The sequence below is a fragment of the Thamnophis elegans genome, chromosome 1 (assembly GCF_009769535.1).
Source record: "Thamnophis elegans isolate rThaEle1 chromosome 1, rThaEle1.pri, whole genome shotgun sequence".
NCBI classification, from domain to species: domain Eukaryota; kingdom Metazoa; phylum Chordata; class Lepidosauria; order Squamata; family Colubridae; genus Thamnophis; species Thamnophis elegans.
In genome coordinates, this window is record NC_045541.1 from 116,351,478 (window position 1) to 116,376,116 (window position 24,639).

General features: G+C 39.4%; 1 protein-coding gene across 1 annotated transcript in view; it reads left to right on the forward strand.

Moving 5' to 3' along the window:
* LOC116505946 (cytosolic phospholipase A2 epsilon-like) overlaps positions 1 to 21,348 on the forward strand; it is a 45,117-nt gene extending 23,769 nt beyond the window's left edge. The window contains 7 exon segments of the mRNA XM_032213457.1: positions 308 to 422; positions 1,000 to 1,137; positions 7,882 to 7,992; positions 16,017 to 16,208; positions 17,366 to 17,532; positions 19,256 to 19,436; positions 21,122 to 21,348. Of these exon segments, the coding sequence (XP_032069348.1) occupies positions 308 to 422; positions 1,000 to 1,137; positions 7,882 to 7,992; positions 16,017 to 16,208; positions 17,366 to 17,532; positions 19,256 to 19,436; positions 21,122 to 21,348 (1,131 nt within the window).
* The last annotated feature ends 3,291 nt before the right edge of the window (positions 21,349 to 24,639 follow it).

Below are 24,639 nucleotides of genomic sequence, written 5' to 3' on the forward strand. Positions count from 1 at the left end.
TCATTTTTGTCTGGACTAGCTCAAAGGATTAATACCATGCTATTCATCCAGCAGATGGGTAGAGTTCTCAATAAATAAAATGTCAAGGAAAATGGTTTTCAGAGAAATGTTTGGTCAGTTCTGTTCTCTTCAATGAACCCAGATGAAATGTGAAAGGGATAGAGAAACAATCTGGTAATTTGTTCCAGAAATGAATCAAATATATGAGGACAATGAAATTTAAATTAGGATTCTTCCCATTCTTTCTAGTTTTAATAGGATTAAATCTATGACATTTTTGTGATTTGCAGTTGATTTATTTTTGCAGAGATGTAGCAGCACACTTTCAGAACAGAAGCATGCCCTGAATCATGGTCAGAATCCTTTGCCCTTGTATATGGTCCTCAACACCAGGGACAAATATAGCCTTCAAGAATTTAAAGGTAACATTACCCACATTGATTGTAATAAGGGGTCTTATTGATCTGCCAGGAAAGGCAAAGATTTAAAGATAAGACAGAATCCAAGATGGTATTCCTCACCCTCTTGATGAAAATGAGAAGACAGAGCACTCCATTTATGCTAGACAGCAAAAAGAAGACTTTGGAGATATTTACATCTGCAAATGTAAATTCCAACAGGAGAACAGGGAACATTAATTCAAGAGCCAACATAAATACCACAGACTCTCATGTTAACTAATAGACAGGATAGCCTTTGTTCTCTTGAGATTTTCTATTACTGATGAAAGGATTAGAGGGGAACAAAAAACAGTGTGAAGATTAAAAAAAGTCAGCCATAAAAATGATACTTGGCACTTAATTATTGCTTGGTCTTTTCAGTGCTGTTCAATATTTCATTTCTCCCTGTATATTTTGTATACTTAGCTTGGTGGGAATGTGGCAAAAATACAACTAATAAATTTAAAAGTCTAATTTAGTTACATTTAACCATTGCAATATCATATCTTTCAAAACCAGTGTTTCATTTGAACCTGTAACTGATATGATTTTGTTGTAGAGTGGATGGAATTTACTCCTTTTGAGGTTGGATTATTAAAATACGGTGCCTACATTCGTGCTGAAGACTTTGGAAGCAAATTCTTTATGGGTCGAATGATGAAAAAGCTCCCAGAATCTCAAATCTGCTTCATGAAAGGTGCATTCAAGATCTTTACCTGATACTTTTAAAAAAAAATATATACAACCTTCTGAAAAATAGTTTTCCCAAGGCAGTTTACAACTTTCTAAAATAAAATTGTGACTAATTAAATACTGAAAATTATTAGTGCTGCTAAACCACTCATACACGTTCCACGAAACAATGCCATTTCTTTTCAGAAATTCCTGGTTTCCCTTGTCTGAAAGATTCCAAAAACAAGGTTGAAAGCAAAAAACAACAAGGCTGATTGTTTTAGATTGTAATCTAAAGCAACGGAGGGGGTGGTATATTCTCCTCAAGGGAAAATAGGATATTTCAAAGGAACCATAGGAGAAAAACATGGAACAGGGATGGGCACATTTTGAGGAGGCACAGAAAAGCAAAAATCTATTTTGCTTGCTTGCTTGCTTAATCACTCACTCAATCATTCATTCAATTGATTCACTCAATTTTGATAGCTGCCCATTTCAGTCAATGACTCTTGGTGGCTTACAATTACTACAAACACTGTCTTGTTGATGCCAGAAAACATACTAGTTAGTCCATATCCAGTGATGGGACTGGACAGGTGGAACACAGAAGGAAAACAAGGTCCAAAGGGAGCAGTGATGGGATTCAAATAATTTATCAACTGGTTCTCTGCCCTAATGACCAGCTGGGTAGGCGGGGCTTGGTGGTCATGTGACTGGGTGGGCATGGCCAACTCAATGTCACTCAATCAATGGGTGCTTTACCTTCACTGTTATAATGTAAAAAGGGTTAACCGGAGAGGCAGTTTCTGTAAGCAGGGCAACAAAGATTAGGCTAGAAACAACATGTTTCCTCCCTGCCTTCCTTACAGGATTAGCCCTGTAAAGTGAAAAAAATGAAGTAAGATTTCTTCCAACAATTGGTTCTCCGAACTGCTTATAAAGTTAACAACCGGTTCTCCTGAATAGGTGCGAACTGACTGAATCCCACCACTGAAAGGGGGCCACAAGCAAGAGAAGGTTGGAACGCTGTTCCAAAACATTTTCAGTTCTTTCCAATGTTATTCCATAAATTCGACAAGTTGGTACTGTCACCTGTGATTGTGAACCACAACAGATCATACTAGAATCTAGGCAAGAATCTAAATTAGTTACAGGGCTGATTCACATAGGCATGACCCATCAAATGCGCACCCGACAAATGCACGACGACAAAACCGTGCTTATGAAACTGTGCCCGCCATCAACAAACAACATAGTGGGACACAAAAACTACGTTATAAAGGGTTAGGGTTATAACATTTTCGCGTCCCATTATGTTGTTTGTTGATGGCAGGCACGGTTTTCGGCGTGGTTTCGTCAGTGTGCATTTGTCGAGCGTGCATTTGTCAGTGAACCCACATAGGCCATGAACTCTTTGGACCACTTCAAGCATGAGCCACTGATTATTACTAGGGAAGGAGCACCTCATATTATTCACTGCTTTTCCTTAGCCCATCATTTTTTTTTCATTTGTAGCAGCTTATGTATTGCTGTCCTGTCCACATTGCTTCACTTCAGTACCTCCGCTCCAGTTGGCTAATGTAGTCTGGAATAGCTCCTCTTCTCTGGACTTTCCTTCATGGCCATTTTTTTTTTTTACAAATTCAGCATTGAACTGTAAAAGCTGGACTTTCCTTCCCACCCTCTTCCTCCTGCCAGGTTCGTTGATGGATCTGTGAATTTTTAAAATTCACACCAGTTTCAGGTAAAAATGGACAAGAAATCCACTACTATCCCATTTTAGCTAAGGTGGCAGGGAAAATGATAAAACTGAAATACCCCCCACCCCCCTTATTAGTTCAGAGGAAGTAAGGAAGCAGGAGAAGCCTCTAATCAGGAATTCTGGTAAATGTGCTTTGGATTCTGACCAAAGTGAAGGAGGAGGTTTGAAATCAGAAAGGATTTCTTAAGTCAACTTTATTTCTGGCTGGTCTAAGAAGAACGCAAAGACCATGAATAAACATAATTAAGAGACTGGAGTTTAAAATATATGAAGAAGTGTTGCAGAAATTGGATTTAATGGGGGGGAGACCTAGGAGAGACACGATAGTGTTCCAATATCTAAAGAGCTGCCACAAAGAAGAGGGGGGGGGGGGGGTCAAGTTATTCTCCAAAGCACCTGAAGGCAGAACAAGAAGCAATGGATGAAAATGAATCAAAGAGAGAACCAAACTAGAACAAGGAGAAATTTCCTAAGAAAACAAATAACCAGTGGAATGGATTGCATCCAGAAGTTGTGGGTCCTCCAACACTGGAGATTTGCCTGAAATGGTATAGGGCATGGGTGTCAAAGTTGATGGTGTCATGTGACGACACATGATGAATTGTGACAGTTTTTATTATTGCAGAGGTGGGGTCGGCATGGCCTGTGTGTGATGCATCTGGCCCATAAGCCACCAGTTTGACACCCCTGCATAGGGTCTCCTGATTGAGCAAGGAGTTGGACCAGAAGACCTCCAAGATCTCTCCAATTCTGTTATTCTGTTATGTCAGGGAGGCAAGCAGCTAAAGGCTGCATTGTGGAAAAGTTTACTCCATCATACTTTCAGTTAGAGACCATTTTATTCAGCATGAAAATAACCAAAAGAACATTATTATAGTGGTATAAACCTAAACTTTATAAAAATGTACTGCTTAAAACTCTCCCAATTATTTCCCTTTTATAGCCTTTATCAAAGTATATATTCCCCCTATTCATGAGTATTAATTTCTTACATTAGCTGTAATTAAATTCTTCTGATGAGATAGGAAAAGCACTGGCAGTGTGTGTGGGATGTTGTTCCTCTGCCATTAACAAATCTCTTCCTTAAAAATAGTGTATCTTTTTTGAAAGCCTGGGTACCAAGCAACAGAGCCAGAGCTACTCAATGATGAGCAGGTGGCTGTTGAGCAGGTGGCTCCTAGTGAATAGTCCCGGGAAAGAAGCAGGGCTTCTTTCAATTGACAGATATGGAAAAGTTTGGAAACTACTGGTTTTCCCTAATGCCTGTATATGGACTTGTACATAGTAAAAGAAACAACAAGTCCACATCATTTCTATTTCTATGAAGCAATTGTTCTTCTTTAAAGACACACACACACTGAGCTATGAAAGAGTCCAGGGCCCTTCTGTGAAAGCGTCTAAAACTACTCTAGTTCAAAGCTCTTCTGGGTTTTTAAAAACTTTCTCCTTAAATTTTTTGATTTTGCTGAACATTTAAAAATTGACTTCAAGAACCAACAATATTGAAGATTCCTGCAGAGGAACATATTTCTTCTGTTGCTCTGATTATTAATATGGATTATTTTGCTCTGGGCAGTTCAACAATGTTTAGTGTGATCAATACTTTAATTACCATACATGTTGTTGGGTACGTTCAGTCCAGAGATAGGATAGGGCTGAAGAATTTGTTCAGTATCTGCAGGATAAAATCGGTCAGATCTGGACAGGCTTGGACTCTGACTGGGTAGATTCAGGCGAGTCGACAGGGATGAGTTTTACCCTGTGACCCCCGAGGGCATGGACTCAGTGCTGCCACTTGTGTGCTGGACCTGTGTCCCTCTTGGTTAGTCTCGGCTTCCCGGGAGGTGACACGAGGCTGGCTCCAGGCGATTACCAACGCTTTGTTGAGAGAGGGGTTCTTTCCCACCACCTTGAAGGAGGCAGTGATGAGGCCCCTCCTTAAGAAGCCTTCCCTGGACCCAGCTTCTTTAGCCAACTATCGTCCGGTCTCCAACCTTCGTTTTGTAGCGAAGGTTGTTGAGAGTGCGGTAGCACGGAGACGGCATTGGTCGTGTTGGTCGATGATCTCTGGTGGGCCCGGGACAGGGGCTGCTCCTCTGTCCTGGTCCTATTAGACCTCTTGGTGGCTTTCGATACCATTGACCATAGTATCCTACTGCGATGACTCGAGGGGTTGGGAGTGGGAGAGCACCGTTTTACGGTAGTTCTCCTCCTACCTGTCGGATCGGTCACTGTTTGTGTTGACTGGAGGGCAGGGATCGACCCCGAGGCGCATCACTTGTGAAGTGCCCCAGGGGTCAGTTATCTCACCCCTCCCGTTCAACATATATATGAAACCACTGGGTGCGATCATCTGTGGTTTTGGGGTACGGTATCATCAATATGCTGATGATACCCAACTTTTCATCTCTACCCCAAACCATCCAAACGATGCCCTCGATGTGATGTCCTGATGCCTGGAGGCTGTGCGGATCTGGATGGGGAGGAACAGGCTCAAGCTCAATCCCTCCAAGACTGAGTGGCTGTGGTTTCCGTCATCCCGATTTGTGCATCTTGTTCCATCTTTGATGATAGGGGGAGAAATTTTAGCCCCCTCAGAGAGGGCCTGCAATCTGGGAGTCCTCCTGGATACATGGCTTAGTTTAGAAGAACACCTGACGGCTGTGACCAAGGGGGCTTTTACCAGGTTTGCCTGGTACGTCAGTTGTGCCCTTTCCTGGATCAGGATGCTCTGTCCACAGTCACTCATGCCCTCGTCCCTTCTCGCCTGGACTACTGTAAAGCTTTCTACATGGGGCTGCCCTTGAAGAGCACCCAGAAGCTTCAACTGGTCCAGAATGCGGCTGTGCGGGTTATCATGGGGGCACCTAGGTGCTCCCATGTTGCGCCCCTTTTAGGCGGCCTGCACCGGTTGCCAGTTGTCTCCCGGGTACGATTCAAGGTACTAATTATGACCTTTAAAGTGCTTCATAGCTTAGGCCCAGGATACCTGTGAGATCACTTACTGCCACCGATAGCTTCCCACCATCCAGTGCGTCCAGTGCGATCCCACAGAGTTGGCCTCCTCAGGGTGCTATCGGCCAGACAGTGTTGGCTAGCAACCCCCAGGGGGAGAGACTTCTCTGGAATGAGGTGCTCCCGGAGCTTCGTACAATCCCCGACCTCCGGTCCTTCTGATGTGCCCTAAAAAGTTGGCTTTTCCAGCAGCCGGCCTGCCTGAACAAAATAAAATAAATGATTGATTATTGTTAATTTTAATTGAATTTTTTAAAAATGTTATTATGAATCTTAATTAGGTTTGTTTTTTGGATGCTCTATCTAATTTTTTTAAACTTTTGTAATATGTTGTTTTTTTCAATGTTGTACGCCGCCCTGAGTCCTTGGGAGAAGGGCAGCATATAAATTCAATAAACCAAACCAAACCAAACCAAACCACACCAAACCAAACCAAACCAGAGTGTCTGTTATGACAGGCAATGATTAAGACACCAGGCTAGAATCCATAAGATTGTGAGTTCTAGTCCTGATTTAGGTATAAAGCCAACCGGGTAATCTGGAGTCAGCCATTCTCTCACTCATCCCTAGGAAAGAGGCAATGGCAAACCACCACTAGCTCTTCCCAAGAAAACTGCAGGGACATCTCCAAGGGATTTGCCAGAAGCTAGTTATGACTCGAAGGCACAACATTTTTAGTTTGTTCTTGAAATGAACTAAATGAATGACCAGGGTGTTCTTGAAAACTACCAAGTGAAAAAGGCTGAGACTTTTTTATTGGCTTCCAAATCGCATGATAATATTTTTGATTCTTTTTAAATCAGAATAGCATATTACTAATGTCCAATGAAGGTTACATTCTATTTTGTGGAAGCTTACGCTTTAATTGAAATGAATATCTTTGAGATGCCACAAACCTCCGATTTTGGCTTCTTTGCTGCTTTGTACAAGTACTAACTTAGCTTCAATTTTTCAAAGAAATATGCAATGAATTGGTCCTGGAACTTTTCCTCCACAAGGTCTATGTTTTATTGCTGAACAATTTCCCATCCATTTTTTAAAAATATATGTATAGTGCAGTGGTGGGTTCTGGATTCCGTTCCAACCATACCAGTTGGAACAGCCCTGGCATCACCCACATGGATGCGTGTGGCGCGCACATGTGCTGTCCTTGCCTGCGACGCTTCCACAAGCCTCTTCAACACTCCAGCTGCTCAGCGGAGCTTCGCTCAGGGACCATACGTGCCATGCATGTGCGCGGAAGCGCCAAAAGCTTAAAGCACAGGTAAGGAGTGAGGGAGGATGGGCCCACTGGAACGGTATCCAGTGCTCCGGGCAGGCTCCAGTATGCCTGTACCGGGGTGTACCGTCTACAACCCACCACTGATATAGTGTTACATTCTGGGGGAGAATGGAGGCGAGGCCAGAGTGATTTTAGCAAAACTCTTTTAGTTCATGTGAACAACAACAGAATAGCCTGGCTGACAGCGTTCCTTTTATAGGAAGCTGTCAGCTGGTCAACCAATGTATTTTCCCACTTCAATAGCAGACCTGAGTAAGAACTTCAGTAACTAGTTTTGGTTACTCATTTCAATACGTAACATATAATTTTATGTTTTAAATAATTTATAGTATTTGTGCACTGCCCAGAATCTTTCTGTAAGGAACACAGGCTGTTTCTAAATTTGATAAATAAATGAAAATAAATAAAACTTCTTATTTAGCAATCCAAATTGCTTCAGAGACCTCCAACAGCTGGAGTTTAAATTGTTCAAAATTGTTCAAAATGGACTGTCTTGGGAACCAGCCGGGGCAAAGATCATATGAATGTTTAGGAATCAGCATTTCTGAGGTGGAAGCTTGCTCTGAACCCTTAGAGAGTGAGACATCTTCATGAGAGCCATAGGACTGCAGTCTTAACATCCAATTAGAACTGTCTGGAAAACAAACTTTTTGATATGTACAATTCAGAACTAAACCTGAATATCTTGTTAACTCTTGATCTTTCTTTAGGTATGTGGAGTAATGTGTTTTCCTATAACCTCTTGGATGCATGGCGTGGAATTGACAGTTCAGAAGATAGTTTGGGGAACAGGTATACCCAGGACAAAATAAAGCGAATAGGTTAGTAAAATACAAGTTGCTTTAAATTTGATTATGGATTTTAATTAATTATTTAGTTTATGTAATAGCAATAACAATAGCACTTAGGCATATACCACTTCACAGTGCTTTACAGCCCTAACTGGTTTACAGAGTCAGCATATTGCCCCCAACCATTTGGGTCCTCATTTTGCCACCTCAGAAGAAAGGAAGGTTGAGTCAACTTTGAGCCTGGTGAGATTCCATCTGCAAAATTGCAGTCAACCGGCAGTCAGCGGAAGTAGCTTGCAATACTGCATTCTAACCACTGTGCCACCACAGCTCTCTAGCCTATCAATTCTAGTGATAAAACCCTTTGTTGGAAATTTCCATTAAGTGAAAATTTGCAGCTATATTATTGCAAAAAGTTAATTCTAAAATGTAATGAAAAAGACCAATTAACCCACTGCTGCAAATTACATATCAGAACTTCACTGATCTTTGCTATGTTTTTTTTTTACTTAACACATTGGGTTTATAACTACAATAATCTTTCTCAAAAAATGTTGTAGGATGTTAATAGAATGGGCATACTTCAGTAGATAGATCTCATTGATATTTCAGAATGTCACTGAATAATGAAAAAGTCAATAGCTGTACTCTGTACTCTGAAGAGCAATGTTTCCCAACCATGATAACTTTAAGTTGTGTGAAGTTCCCTCCCAGAATTTCTCAGCTACACACACTTTAAAGTTGTAGAGATTGGGAAACACTGCTATAACAACAAAAAATAATCATCAGCAAAAATAACAGTACACTTTGATAGTACAGAACTGAGCTCACAAATGCATACTTAAAGCAGTATGCATTTACTTCCCCAGTGTTTCTGAAGTGAAGCAGGATATCAGTCATCATCGTTCCATAAATCATGTTGAGCAGGTACTGCAGTGAACTGTATGTGTTCATATACCAAATGATAGATAAAGGTAAAGATAAAGGTTCCCCTCATATATATGTGCTAGTCATTGCCGACTCTAGGGGGTGGTGCTCATCTCCATTTCAAAGCTGTCCAAAGATGTCTCCATGGTCATGTGACTGGTATGACTAAACGCCGAAGGTACACGGAACGCTGCTACCTTCCCACCAGAGTTGTCCATATTTTTCTACTTGCATTTTTACATGCTTTCGAACTGCTAGGTTGGCAGAAGCTGGGACAAGTAACGGGAGCTCACTCCATTATGCGGCACTTGGGATTCGAACTGCCGACCTTTCTGATCGATAAGCTCAGCGTCTTAGCCATTGAGCTACTGTGTCCCATAAATTATAGATAGATCGTATTTATTTCATTCAGTGGCCAGATTAAATAAAACATCCAGTATATAAACTAAATACCACAATCATACAATCTATCCACATAGCCCTGAGAAATTGAAAAAGTGAAATCCCAAAGATCCTTTTTTCAAGAGGAAACTGGACTTTCTTGTTTTTCTTTGAAGATGTTTTGTTTCTTATCCAAGATTCTTGAGCTGAACAAACTTCTTGGATGAGAAGTGAAATATCTTCAAAGAAAAAGAAAAAAGTCCTATTGCCTCTTGAAAAAAGGACCTTTGGGATTTCACTTTTCAATTTCTCAGGGCTATTTGTTGACCCAAAAGCACCTTTCGGACAACCAAAACCTGGATGACTGAGAATCTCCAAGACATTGAGTTATGCACTTTGGAAAATGTGAAATATTTGAAAAGAGGAATATCTGTCTGAAGTATTAAAGTTATTAGTAAAGTAATAAGTATTTCAATCCTACATAACTCAAGATATAATAATGAAGTACAAGGGTATCAGTAATGTAAGATAATAAGTTTGTGCACATTCACAGCAGCTATATAGAACTTTGTTACATTATGGGTGATAGCACTTTTCTTGTCTGATAAGAGGAAATTGTCATGGAATTCTTCAGGTTTTTTTTTTAGTCTGTGCATCTGCTAGGGTTTTTTTGAGAATTTTTTTAATTTTTATTTTCTCTTACATAGCATTTTAAGTATACATTCACATAGTTGTTATTCTTCTATACATTTATCATTCTTATACATTTATTATTTCATTTAATGGGTTATATTATACAATTTGGGTTGCTTTATTTACCATCCTTTCTTCCTGTTGCATCTGCTAGGTTGATTTGCCAGTTCCATGTCCTTGAATTTTAAAAGGCAATTTAAATATTTGAAAACTCTCACTTGCTCAATTTTTGCCCTTCTATTGCCTAGGGAAACTTACTGATTTTTTTTTATTTTTAGCAAATACCATAATTTGGTTCTCTGAAAGTTTAGAACAAAGTGATTTTCTCTACAGTAGCAGCAGGGGTGGGTTCCTGCCGTTTGGTAGAAGAGCTTCCAGAAATCTACCATACCGGTTAGAAGAGGTTCATCATTGAGCACCTGCCCCACCCCCTCGCTCGCTTACCCTGCCCGTTCTGTCGCCGCTCGTGGGCGGTAGCTTGTGTGGTGCGGCCGACCTCCTAGGACCTCCATGAACTTGCCTAGGAGGCATGGCTGCCAGCAAAGCATGGGGGCATTCCAGGGCATCCCCGCACCCCACTGGTTCCCCTCCCTTCCCGGCGAAGTTTTCCAAGGTGTGGTTTTCCTCCCATCTCTTCTGCCCGCCTCCCGCTGAGCTCCAGTAAGGAGGAGGAGAGGCTTTGTGAAGTGAAGAGGAGGAGGAGGAGGAGGAGGAGGCACGCACATGGGGCCATGCCAGCTGGGCAATCGGCAACTGGCGGAGGTAGGAAGGTTCTCGGGAGCACTGAGAACCTTCCTGCCCCCACTGTACTTAGTGCTCTTCTCCATGTGCTCCTCGCTACTGCAATAGACATCCAGAAATGGCTTTTGCGGCTAATGGGATTTGGGCTTCTAGCCCAACAGCCCCCACCGATTCTGGATGTCTGTAGCAGTCACGAGGAGCGCGCAAACTCCAGCGGAGGCAGGAAGGTTCTCGGCGCTCCCCAGTGGCTTTCATGGCTTCCCAGAGCACCATGCTCTTCCCCGCGTGCTTCTCCATGTTCTGGGAAGCCGCGAAAGCGACTGGGGAGCACTGAAAACCTTCCTGCCTCCACTGGACTTCGCGTGCTCCTCACGACTGCAATAGATGTCCAGAAGCGGCGGGGGCTGTTGGGCTGGAAGCCCAAACCTCATTAGCCACAAAAGCTGTTTCTGGACATCTATTGTAGTTGTGAGGATCGTACAGAGAAAGGCACAAAGTCCAGCAAAGGCAGGAAGGTTCTCAGTGCTCCCCAGTCACTTTCATGGCTTCCCAGAGCGCCGAGAACCTTCCTGCCTTCGCTGGAGTTCATGCTCTTCTCTGTGCTTCCTGGTGAATGAGCGAGCGAGAAAGGGAGGATCAGGCTACCTGATCCTCGCTCGCTGGGCTGCCTTGGTGTGGCTCTGGCTTCCTCCATCCTTCCACACCCGGCAGCTGTGGCAATGTCATCAAGACAAAGTCCGGGAGTGCTGAGAACCTTTCTGCCTCAGCTGGACTTCGTCTTGATGATGTTGCCACAGCTGCCAGGCATGGAAGGACGGAGGTAGCCAGAGCGGTGCTGAGGCAGCCCAGCGGACCAGCCAGCAAGCGAGCGATGGAGGATCAGGCTGCCTGATCCTTGTTCACTTGCCCGGGCTGCCTCGGTGCAGCTCTGGCTATCTCCATCCTTCCGCGCCCGGCAGTTGCGGCGACATTATCAAGACAAAGTCCAGCGAGGCAGTTCTTGGCACTCCCGGAGAAGAGCGTGAAGCTTCTACTTTATGTTAGAGTTATTAGTATTATATAAACTTGTTTGAGATGGGTGGCCATAGAAATTGAAAAATAAATAAATAAACATTAGGTTTATATTCCTTTCTCTGATTGGACTCTTTTGGAGTTTCATGTTAAAAATGTCTGCCTTGTTCACAAATGTAACTAGGCTCCAGCCAGGTCTGATTTAAAATAGGGGTGTCTAACTTTGGAAACTTTAAGATGTATGAACTTCAACTCCCGGGAATGCTGGCTGGGTAATTCTAGTAGTTGAAGTCCACCAGTTTTAAAATGCCAACATTGGACACCCCCGGTTTAAAGTGAAAAAAAGAGGGTCAGAGCACAGCAGTGCTTTCAAAGACACTTCCCTGTATTATCTGTGCACAATTTGAAGAAAATTTCTTTCCCAAGGGAGATTTATAGCCTTCTGAGAAGCTGCTTGAAGTTCACACAGGAGAGGGTAAGCATTTCTCTTGAGAAACAGCTTTTCCTCACAATGTGGTGGGACAATAATAAATGGAACAGGATTTCCAGCAGCTGACTTTTGTTTTTTTCTCCATCTCATTTTGATGGGCAGTTATTTTTTCAACCTCCTTCTCTTGTTGTGAAAGGGAAGAATTCGCCTTGTTTTTAATTTTGGACTGAGACTAAAACTGTGTGGATCCTGATTGGAATATAGGTAGAGTCCTTGACTTATGATCATTTGTTTAATGACTATTTGCTTGCACTGAAAAAAAGGGTGTATCATTTTTCACAGTTATGACCATTGCAGAATCCTTGTGGTTACCTGATAAAATTCAGACACTTGGCAAGTGGCATGTATTTATGATGGTCATGTTGTCCTGGAATCATGTGATCACATTTTGCAAGCAAAGTCAACGGGGAAGCCAGATTCACTTAGCAACTTTGGCTAGAAAGGTTGTAAAATGGGGCTAAACCAGGGGTCCTCAAACTATGGCCCATGGGCCAGATACAGCCTGCTGAATCCATTAATCTGGCCTGCATGGGACCATGAGGCTGCCCCGCCCACATTGCCCCACCTATCCCCCACCAGCCCCCACCCACCCACTGGAGGTCGAGGAGGCCAAAAACAGGATGCATGGCCCGTTTTTGGATGGCAGAGTGGCACTGGGGGGCAAAAATGAGACACACAGAGGCCCCCGCCGCTTCTAAGCCTGCCAACCAGGCCACCTTACCTTCTGCCTGGTCGCCTGCCTGCTCCTTGCATCCAGCGCATAGGAGAGCTGCTGATTCTGCCTGCTGGTAAGTGACCCATTTTTTTTCCCTTTATGTTTTTAATGTTTTTTTTAAATTTTATTTATTGTGTATAGAATATTTTTAATATTTTTAAGTTTTATTTGCATGTACTTTGGGAGATTTGTGTGTTTCTGTAGTGAATTTACTACAGAAATGAACACAAAATCTTGCAAAGCTGCCTTGCACCAACCTGGGCTACCCATAGAAAAGCAGCCACTTTGAGACACATAAAATTTATAACATTTTTCTTTTCTTTTCTATGTGCAGGCCAGGTTGGTGCAAGGCAGCTTTGCCAGATTTTGTGTGTTTCTGTGTGATACCTAGTTGTTTAGGTAATTGTGGTTCTTCCTGGCACTGTCCTTTATAATTTCCCACAATGCCTTGATGGTTTTTATTCCAGTGGCTTTGTCTTTCCTGTCCTTAGGGTTAGGGGAAAAACTGCTTTCATCTGCAGTCTTTTGGGGGGAAATTGTTATTTTTTGGTGTTTTCTTGGCACTGTCATAGTTTGTGTGTGTGGGTGTGTAATGTGTAGTTATCTACACATTAATAATGATCAAGTACTAATAAGATTTCCTTATAAATTTTAGTGACCTTTCCTTACATAATTGGTGTTTTCTTTCATACTTTTAGATTTCTAATTTCTGTTTCTGTTAGTTAGCAATTGATAAAACAAACCTCATGTGAAAAAGTATTTGAAGCCTTTTTGATTTTAATTGTCAATTTATTCATTCCTGCCTATTCTAATATTTATTCTTTTTCATATCTTTGTTTTTCAACTGTTGTGCAAACACATTTCCAGCAGCTGTTAACATGTGCAAAATTAAACATGTATTGTATTCCCTTTGAAATACCCAAACAAATATTACTGGTTTTAAATCCACATCTTGCTTTACCATTGCTTCTAACCATGACACCACTAACTCTTGAATAGCTGCTTGGTCTGTCCTAAGTACTGAACCTAATTCATATATTCCTGTTTTTTGAACTGAGGAAAAAATTTCAGAAAAAGAAATCTGTATTGCTCTGTGAATCTACCCATGACATTCATTCTTGATCTAACTTCTTAGATGAAAAGCTATATCTTTCCTGTTTGTTGGGGGACATCCTTCCTGAAAAGACTGTACATTGTTGGGTGAATGAAGTATACTTCTGTTACCTGTAGTGTAGTACTCAGCTTACAACCACAATTGAGTCCAATATTGTTTTATTTCTTCTGCAGTTAGTATTATTTAACAGGATGAGGAGGCAACGGAGTATGACCGCTAGGACAGTCATCTTTCCTATGTAAGTAGCTGTTTTATTGCTTTGTGTGCTTGTTTCATCCTTAATATAGTAGTGCAAGCAATTAAAGTCTTCCTTTGTGTATCTCTTTGTGCAGGCCATTCATTGGTGCAAGATGGTCAGTGGGTGACTTCAACACACAAAAGGACAGTAATCTTCCTTTTCTATTATTTTGTGTGCTGGTTTCATCCTAATGCAGTGCATGCAATGAAAGAGTTCATTTATGTGTCTCTTCTTTGTGTAGGCCATTCGTTGGAGTCAGTGATATTGAAGACTGACAAGGACAGTCATCTTCCTTCTGTAAGTAGCTCTTTTATTGTTTTGTGTACTTATTTTAATGTTATTTAAGTAGTAAGTACACAAAATAATAATTTTCCTTTTTTATATCTTTTTGTAGATCATCCATTGGGGCAAAGAATTCAGTGACACCGTCTTGGCCACTCCTACCTGGTCACATGACTGCCAAGCCACTCCCATCCAGTCACATGACTGCCAAGCCACTCCCACCCAGTCACATGACTGCCAAGCCACTCCCACCCAGTCACATGGTTGGCAAGCCACTCCCAGAAAGCAGGCCACACCTACAGAAGAGGTTCCAAAAAAATTTGAAACCCACCACTGAGTAGCACCCAAGGCTTTTGAGTATGCACCAAAAATCAATAGGATACCTTGAAATAATGGCTATGTCATCTGCATAAAGCAGAAGTAGAACATGTATTTCTGTTATTCCGAGCCGATGGTAGTTTGGATCTGAGTTGTTTTGTTAATGAGTTAACCCATAAGTAAAACAGAAAGAGAGTTAAAATGCCTCTACAGTGCACAGAGATTAAGTCTGAAATTAGACTGCTGTGGATTGAATTTTATTTGATTCACAAGAATAGTGTCTTGATACAAGTCATGGATTAGGAACAATAGCATCAGTCAATGTTCAATCCCCTTAGTTTTTCCCATAGAAAGGGTCTTGAGCTGGAGTCCATTGCTGACTTGAAGAGAGCAAAAACCATGAACAGAGAAACTCAAGATCGTCAACTGTATTTCTTAAACAGTATAATCAATATCATTATACAAGGATGAGCTCTAATGGCAAATATCCAGTTCTGTATCATACCAGATTACACCCATAATTCACCAGCTGTGTGGACAGCTGCATGTGCGTGAATATGCAGGAATTTCACTCCACATATAGTCAGTGATTAGCCTACCTATTAATATTAATTTAATATTCACAGTATGCTTTACTCTTCTCCCCCTTCCCTCAGAAAATGCTACTGTATTAATGATTCTTCAAAGGGCAAGTAACAATAGTGTTTAGAAGAAAATGGAAAGCAGTTTTAAAACATTTTTAATATACAGTAATATAATAAATATTCTATGGAGCTTGGCTTTGAGCCAAGGTGGCGCAGTGGTTAAATGCAGCACTGCAGGCTACTTCAGCTGACTGCAGTTCAGCAGTTCGGCTGTTCAAATCTCACCGGCTCAGGGTTGACTCAGCCTTCCATCCTTCCGAGGTGGGTAAAATGAGGACCCAGATTGTTGTTGGGGGCAATATGCTGACTCTGTAAACCGCTTAGAGAGGGCTGAAAGCTCTATGAAGCGGTATATAAGTCTAACTGCTATTGCTATTGCTGCTATTTTGGTATACTATGAAGTAATAATCAATGACAAAAATCGCACAATATATGTTACTCTATCTTTTCCACTTGGCCCCTGCTGCACTAAATTAACCTATGCATCTTCTGTTCTTCAGAAGAAAAACCACCTCTGCCACCAGTACCAGGAGCAGTGGATACTTACCTAGTCATGCCTATACATAAAATTATGAAGTTACTTCGTGACGTCATAACAGAGCGTGTAACAACATCAAAGGTCTACAATTTCTTAAATGGATTCCAATTAAACAATGGATATCTAGAGAATAAGAATTTTTATATCTGGAAAGGTACATGGTAAATGCTAAGAAAATTTATTTAAGTCTGTTCATTAAGATGACCTGATTTTATAAAGATGCAAGTGTCAATGCTAAAATATTGTTAGTAAGATGTCTAAAATTGGACATATCTCTCCCTTGAAAATAGCATTTGTCAAATAAACTACAATGGCTGGATTCTCCAAACCAAACAAAATATATTGTACACTGTGTGAAGTTAGCCACTAATATATAGCACTTGAAGTCCAAAGTAGCAAAGAGTCTCACGAGTTCACAATCTGGCTCAGCTATATTATTGGAATGTGGTTTGGATAATTCTAATTCCACAATATTTTAAATGAGCAATAAAACAATATTGTTAAGGGTATTTACAAGAACTGAAAAATAAGAGTTGGGATATACAGCTGGATAAGATTTTTAAGGAATTTAAACTGTAGTTCTAATTTGAGACTAAGGAAATATATTTTACATTTATTTCAAATATATTTTCATAATACCACATGGAATTAACTTTATTGTGTTAAAACTATAATGGGTGATATTGATTTGTTTGCTTTTGCCCTTTTTTGTCTAATTTCTATATATTTATTAATATAGTGTTAAGATCAATATGGTTACAATATGGATTCCTGAGATGTATTCACTTTATGTACTGGCCATCTCTCAATAATAATCTCCCAATATTATGCAAATACTGGTCAATATCATACCATGATGTTATAGTTTAATGAATTAAGCATGTGTTTTGTTGTTCTCTTTATTTTCTGTTTTAAGTTCCCCTCTCTCCCCCTCCTTTTTTTAACCTTTTTTTTTTCTTTCTCGTCTTTATTTTATTAAAGCATATAAATTGGCAGTGAATCAGTTGCTTCCTTGTTTCAAACTGGTTAGATGCTCCTCGGTTGCTTCTTCATTCTTGTTTCACACTGGAAATTTTCAGTGCAACAGTGCTTCCAAAAGAACATTTAGTTACAGAGAGAAGGGTTCTCTTACCTCAGCTATAAACAGATAACAAGCTGTTTAAAGTAACATTCCATACTTCCCAAGTTGTGGTTTTATGAATGGGTAAATATGACGTGCCACTTGTCCTAAAGAAAATTAGGTTGAATCAAAGCAAAAAGCAAACTACTTTTTGAAGCTACGAGCTGCTAATGAAAATGTTTGCCTTTCAGACACTGTACTGGACACTTTTCCCAACCAGTTGATGACCCCATTGGAATATCTGAGCCTTATAGATACAGCTGCCTTTATAGACACCAGCTATGCACCACTGATGAGACCAGAGAGAAAAGTGGATGTCATTATACATTTGAATTATTCTACAGGCTCACAAACAGCAGTGAGATGATTTACAATTAAGTGTTGTTTTTGTGTCATTAGTTTGTGTTTTACACTTACAGAATTCTACAGAAAAGAATGGTGTAGGGTCTGCTTGGGTGGGGGGTTGAACTAGATGGCCTACAAGGTCCCTTCCAACTTTGTTAACATGTTAATCTGAATTCTGAGAGGTCATGTGCATGTCCATATACATTATGTCCTTTTGCTTTTTTGCAAGCATTAAATGGACTTAAAAGGATGGTGTCATTCCCCTTTCGGATAAACATACACAATTGCATTTTCACTCATATTAAACATTGTTATTGTAGTACTGGCAACAAGAAAACCCTCTTTAAATGTCTTGGACATTATTTGTGGAGGTCACAAAACTGGATAGAAAAGAATTTGCTCTTAACTCCATATCAGTGTTTTCTCTCCCCAATTTGTCTAGCCACAGATTTTGGTAAAGTGATTAACAGTCCAGATCTAAAAATTAGCAGGGACCTTAACTGTTGAAGTCAATAGCTTAGGTGTGTAGTGTAAGTTCCAAATAAACAGGTTTTTATTGATGGCCATGTTTAAGTGAGCGAAACATGAGGCATTGTAAAATCCAGTGAAAATACCAAAGTCTGTTAAGAATCTGTTATGCTTGAAGCACACAAAGCTAAGTTGTGGAGCACAGAAAGTTGGGAAATTATAGGAAGTTGTTCCAGTGCCACCCTATACTTAAGTATATCTTAAGTACAAGAAATCCTGAGACTCTATCTATGCACAGCCAGTGCTGATCAGTCCTGATTACAAGATTCCGGTTATTCAGGAACTATAGTCTACTTCTGGGTAAATATACAGCCTAAATATCCCAAGCAAATAAATATTCTTCCATTTTGCCTAAAGGGGCCAATGAAGTTCTCCTGTGCATTACTAGGTAATGTATGAAAAGCAATTTGAACATTGTAAGGACCAAATTCAGAATCCAGTCTAAATTAAGACACAGATTATTTCCACAGAAGATTCTCACAGGCTTCACATCCTATAGTTAAGTAGAATTAGCTCGTCTGGTCTCATTTTTTGTCTCATGAAGCTAACATTAATCTTGCAAGTTTGAAAATGCTTATTTCCCCCATTCCCTTTCCAGGCTCAAAACTAGGAGGATCTCTTCTGAGCCACATTCCTGCTGTAGGCTCAGCTGCCTTTTATGCAACTGTTCCCTCAGTTGTGTCTTGTTACCATATTTCCCAATGCCATTCTCATACACCATTATAGAGGGTCAGTAGAACCATGTTCATTTACCCAGACACATTCTTTGTGCACAGTTAAGTTGAATTGTCTGCCAAGAGAGATTATCCTTAACTAATAGAGCCTTATAAAGTATTCTGGCAGGTATAAGAAATCAAGAACCAAGGTTCTTCAAATGAATACAAGATTATTCCATGTTATCTCTAAATAAGAATCTGTACTACTAATGGTCAAGCCAAATTGGTGTTAGATAAGAATCAACAGAATTTATGGCTGGCCTTAGATCTCTTGTGGGCACAAAGGGACTCCACACTGATGATGCGATCTATCCCTCCCTTGGGCTCAACCTAGTCATCTCCTACACCTTCCCTTGATTTCCTAGGTAGAAATGAATTGGAGTAAAAGATCAAGAAATAAGCTGCATCAATCAAGAAAGAAATCTGACTATCATTATCACAATTTATTATTCTTATTATTGCTATTATTTGCTTTGTCCTGTAATAATCTAGCCTATAGATGAAGCCTCCAGATACTTTGCAAAGCAAAGGATTCCATTCCCCAAAATAGATCTGAGTAGAGAAAAGAATCTGAAGGAGTGTTATGTTTTTGAAGATGCTACGGATTTCAAAGCACCTATTGTAGTTTTTTTCCCACTAATAAATGATACCTTCAAGAAATACAAAGCACCAGGTAAGTTCCTTGTTGCTTTAACAGACCTGACAGTTTTTTCACAGGTGAATATTCACATTTGGTGAACTAAACCCTCTACTACTATAATGTGCTATTATAAATCAGTAAATTTGGAAATTTACAAAAGCCTATCATCATTACTGGAACCGGCAGCGACCCAGGCCAGCACGCTCCTGAACCAGTTCTCCCGGCAGTGCCATAGGCGCTGTCATCTTGTTTTTTGCTTCTACGCATGTACAAAACCATTTTTATTGCATTGTATAGTCATTGGTGTATAGTCTGGAGTCCCAGAGACATATATGGGCTTACAATTCTGGGATTCGTCCAAAGGAACCTTGGGAAATTTGTCCCCAAATTGTACTGCTTAATATGACAGTGTGGGGAAATTGTTAAATTAAATTAAATTAAGGATTTGTCCCATATCTTTCTCCTAGCTTTTTCTATTTCTTGAATGCAATCCCTAGCACAACATTATATTATTATTATTATTATTATTATTATTATTATTATTATTATTATACAGTTTGAATACATTGTATTGTCAGGGTATATTATTTACAGAACAACAACAAAGAGAAAAGAAAAAAAAATAATACATATACTGGTAATAATAACAGAATAGTTTTGGCTAAATTTCTCTTTATATTAGCTTATTTATAATTCTGTTGATTATATTGGCATATTTATAATTATCAGCCATCTTTATAATTAATTCATACATAACAATATTCTTTCTTGATCTAATTTCTATCTCTTATCTTATAAAATCTATTCCATATCAAGTAATATTCTGTGTCTTTTCTTTTCTTTTTAAAGTCAATCTGTCCATCTCTGCACAGTCTAATATTTTCCAAATTACATCCTCATCGGATGGAGTGTTCTCATTTTTCAAATATTTTGCAAATACAATCCTTGATGCTATCAATACATGCAAAACTAAATACTGTATATTGTCTTTATCATAACCCATAGCACAACATTCAAAGGCTCCCACTGCAAAGTTAAGTTTCTTATGTTAAATAGATCTGATATTATGGGCATTATGATGCCTTTGAAGTGCATGTCTTTCCTTCCTCTCCAATGTTCATTATGACTTGTTTTAGTCTTCAGCCTTTGCATCATTAGTGTGCTACTCCATCCCATGACAAACAGAAAGTAAGGAAGAATGGAAGTTCTTGTTTGTTTGTGGGATGGAATAGCAACCTAATGATGCGAATCTGAACTTAGGGAAATATATGCTTTGCAGCTTGACAGCTGAATGTCAGCAGGCTTCCTTCTCAACAGAGGCCTCAACTCTCCTGCCACTCCTGCCATATAATGGATGGATAGTGGAGCCAAAGTTATTCTATTCTAGTGGGTGAAATTTGTGGCACTTGAGATATTTCCAAACTCAACTAAGCTACGACTTCTATTTGGAATTGATGAGTGTGTGTATTTTGTGATTTGGTTTTTCTTACTACACAAGTATGGCTAATGTTGAAATATGGCAGAAGCTGTAATTCAGAAAGCCAGAGATTTCCCATCCCTGATGTAATCCAGCAGCAGAAGGTTCAATTCTTTTGATAGATATTAATAACATATTGACCGGCTTCTGTAATAGGGATAGCAGGACTAATAAAAAAATACTGATTTGTTGTGCAGATTTTGAGCAAATAATACATTTAATGGTAAATGGTGTTTTGCAGGGGTGAAACGTGCTCCCACTGAACTGAAGCAAGGTAAAGTTGATGTAACTAGTCCTCTTTCTCCATATGGAATACAAAACTTTCAATACTCTGAGAAGAATTTTGATAAATTAATAGAGCTAACTAGTTACAACATTCAAAATAACAAAAGCTCAATCCTTCAAGCTTTACAAAGAGCAACAGAGAGAAAAAAGCCTGAGATGAAATAGACATCTTTTCAAATATGACTGGAAGACTGCTGAACCAGCTGTTGCAATTTCCTTGGATTAATTTATCATTAACGGCCATGTCAATTTACTATACATTAAGATCATAATATATTTTGGTTATGATTATACTGGTAGATCTTGGGAGCATTTGATCTGTATAGTAGCATCTGAATTTTGGAAAGTTTTCTAGGGAATATTCATTGAACAGTTATTTCTTTAAGGGCATCAAACAAAATGGGCCTTATGTGATATGAATCACAACATAATGTTTGCTTCCTTCGTGTGTATGTTAGACCCTTATTATTCTGGATATTATTATTTGGATTGTTATTGCTGTGACTACAGGTTATTATATCTCTAATTTATTATGTAATAAATATAATAAGCATATTATGTACATATTTCTAGTAGCCAATATTACTTGACCAGTTTACAAATAGTTTTTTAAAATCTATGAAATATAAAAACAATATGATAGCAGTACTCTTTTCCCTTTGTTCTCAATAAAGAAACTAAGCAGAAAATAAGTCGCAACTGGAAGCTGTAATTTAAGACGGAACTGGGCCCTTGGGCCTCCAAAGAGGTTGGCATCATCTAAGCAACATGAGCAAAAGAGGTTGGGGGATTAATATACCCCAATGTTATATTAGTGTAAAAGTAAACTTTAATACTTGCTTGGCAAGAGGAGTAAGAACTTACAGTTCTTGACAAAGAAGAAGAAAAGCAACCTCATTTTATCTGAAATATTGGGATGGATAATTAAGGTATTGTGAAAGAAGAAAAGATTTGTTGGTAGGAAAGCATCATTCTGAAAATGTCAAATGAATTTAAATTATGAGAATTAGATAAAAGACACAAGGGAATATCTTGTAGTGGGGTGGGACTGGTTTGGGGCTTATTGGGTATTTTGGTCTCTTCTGAAAAATAGTTTTTCTTAACATTGTCCTTCAGTGATATTAAATTGCCTCCAAACTCTGTTTGATCAAATGTGCTAGACCATCAACATATTTCCAAGGAAACAGCATTTTCAATATTTGTTTGGAGGGGGGGGGCAATAAAAAGAAGCCACATCAAGTGTAATAATTAAATTGTTAAGTTTTCAAGGAGAAAAGTCACCATTTGGTTTCTGTTCTTTTTTCTTCCTTTCAAAATACCACCCACTGCTTTCTTGACTGAAAATAGGGTGGATACTTTTGAGATGTTATGTTTGTACTGCTCTAGTAATTTCACAGGAATTTGCCTTAATAGGATATAATTGGACTACATCGTGTGCTGTTACTTTAGTGTATTTATTAATTTTTACTATGGTCTATAAAGGTTGAGGGAGCTCCAATTCCTATAACTAAACACACATTTTCATTTGTAAAAAGTTTTAGTTTGTAAAATACTTCCAGTTAAAATGGGAAACACTGTAAGAAGTTATTAATTTACATGTTTTGAATCTTGTCTAACTCTCCCTTTAAAATTTGTTTTCACATGGGTGCATTGATTTTAATCTTTCACAATTTAGTCCAGTGTCGTAATATGAAATTGGAGAATTATATATGACATGGGAAGGAAACATAAATCATTGTTTGCAAATATGGTAATCCTGTTAAAAAAAAAAAACCAGACTCATCAAATTCAATACCTTGCTTTGCAGAAATGTCAGTCAAGGCTTCTAGGAAACATATGTACAAGGCTGGAGGAAAATTGTCCACTTCTACTGAATTGCTCCCTCTTGCACCGTCCCTGAAGTGCTTGGGCCTCCTACCTACTCCCCCCTTAGCCTTCACACACTTAAAGGTCTCTGGAGCTCCTGACCTCACATTGGGGAAGGAGGGCATGTCACTCTGACCTTTCATGTCCCTAAATCATGTAACCATCATTTCAGCACAATCACACTTCCTTTTGGCCACACTGAAATGGCAGCTGTTTCTGTGATATGGCAACATGCCCCAGCATATGAAGTGATCCATTCTGCTTCCCATACACAGTCTGCGCAGTGTTGTGGAAAGTTCTGGGGAGGAGGTCAAAGGCTTACAGAGATTTCATGGGGTGGGTTGGGATAGGGAGGAAGGAGGAGGGATGCTAGAGCATTAGTCACTCATAAGAGTGCTGCAGGGGTGCTGCAGTGGCTGTAGCTTCTAAACGGGTCATGAGTAGCATATGGATGGTCTGTTATAACAGTTGCTAAGCAATCGGTTGTAAGTTGAGGGCTACCTGTATGGTCATTAATCTTTTCAAACCAAAGTTTTATTAAACATGTTATGTAATTCAAACAGAATGAATGAGTAAAGTAAAAATCAAACAGAAAGCATTTACATAAAAGTAAATGCAGCATAGTCAACAAGTTTGTCAACAATTTTATTTTGCTTTTTAGAACTTGTATATGACATTTTCCAGTTTTGCCATTATTTATTAATAATAGTGCTCTTATTCTTATCTAGCTTAGCTTTAATTTCCACTTCCAAGTGCAAATGAGGAAGCATGATAGAATGTCCTCCCAGGCAAGTAGGTTGCATTTCGTGACATGGTTTGGGAACAACCCAAATTTTCTTTTCAATTGAGATTTAGTAGAGAAACAATTTCTCCTCAATTACATTTGACAGTCATAAAATATTTCGTGCTATAAGCATCTCTTCAATCACAGAGGTTATACATGCGGTGGGGTACAAATGCAGAAGAGAGGGAAGTTGAGTTATTCATAAATTTGATTTCCACAAATCTAATCACCAAAGCCTAAATGCAACATGTGGTGGGATTTATTTAGTTAATGAGGATCCTTCCAGAGTACCTACATATATTTCTCCATAATACAGAAAAGGAAGAAAGAAACAGACAGAATTCTCTTTCACAACCTCATTCCTCAGGCAACAAACTGTCATTTAGCAGGATTTCCCATCTAGTGAAGTAGGAGAAAATGGGCTACAATCCCTATTTCTCTTCTGCAATCCAAATGGGCTGGCCTAAGGTTTAGTTTTAAGGTACGGTACCTTCATAGTGATTGCTGCCGGCATAACTGTAAGAATGTATCAGCAGCACCAGCCAATTAAGTTGACTTTTAAAACAACACCTGATCTGAGTGAGACCATAGCAGGAAGGAACTCTCAGGTAAGGAACTCTTTTTTCTGGAAAGAGTAGTCTGTGTTTTTGTTATTTATTTGTCCTGAGATTTTTGGATATTGAAAAAAATAAAGAAAAGATGTTAGAAAATAAATGTGCATTTTTCTGCAGAAGGGCTAAGTACAGTAGACATCTTTTTTTTCCTGATAACTAAACTGGCAAAGGATACTGACTTTTTTCTTTCTTTCACTTATTTTGTACTGT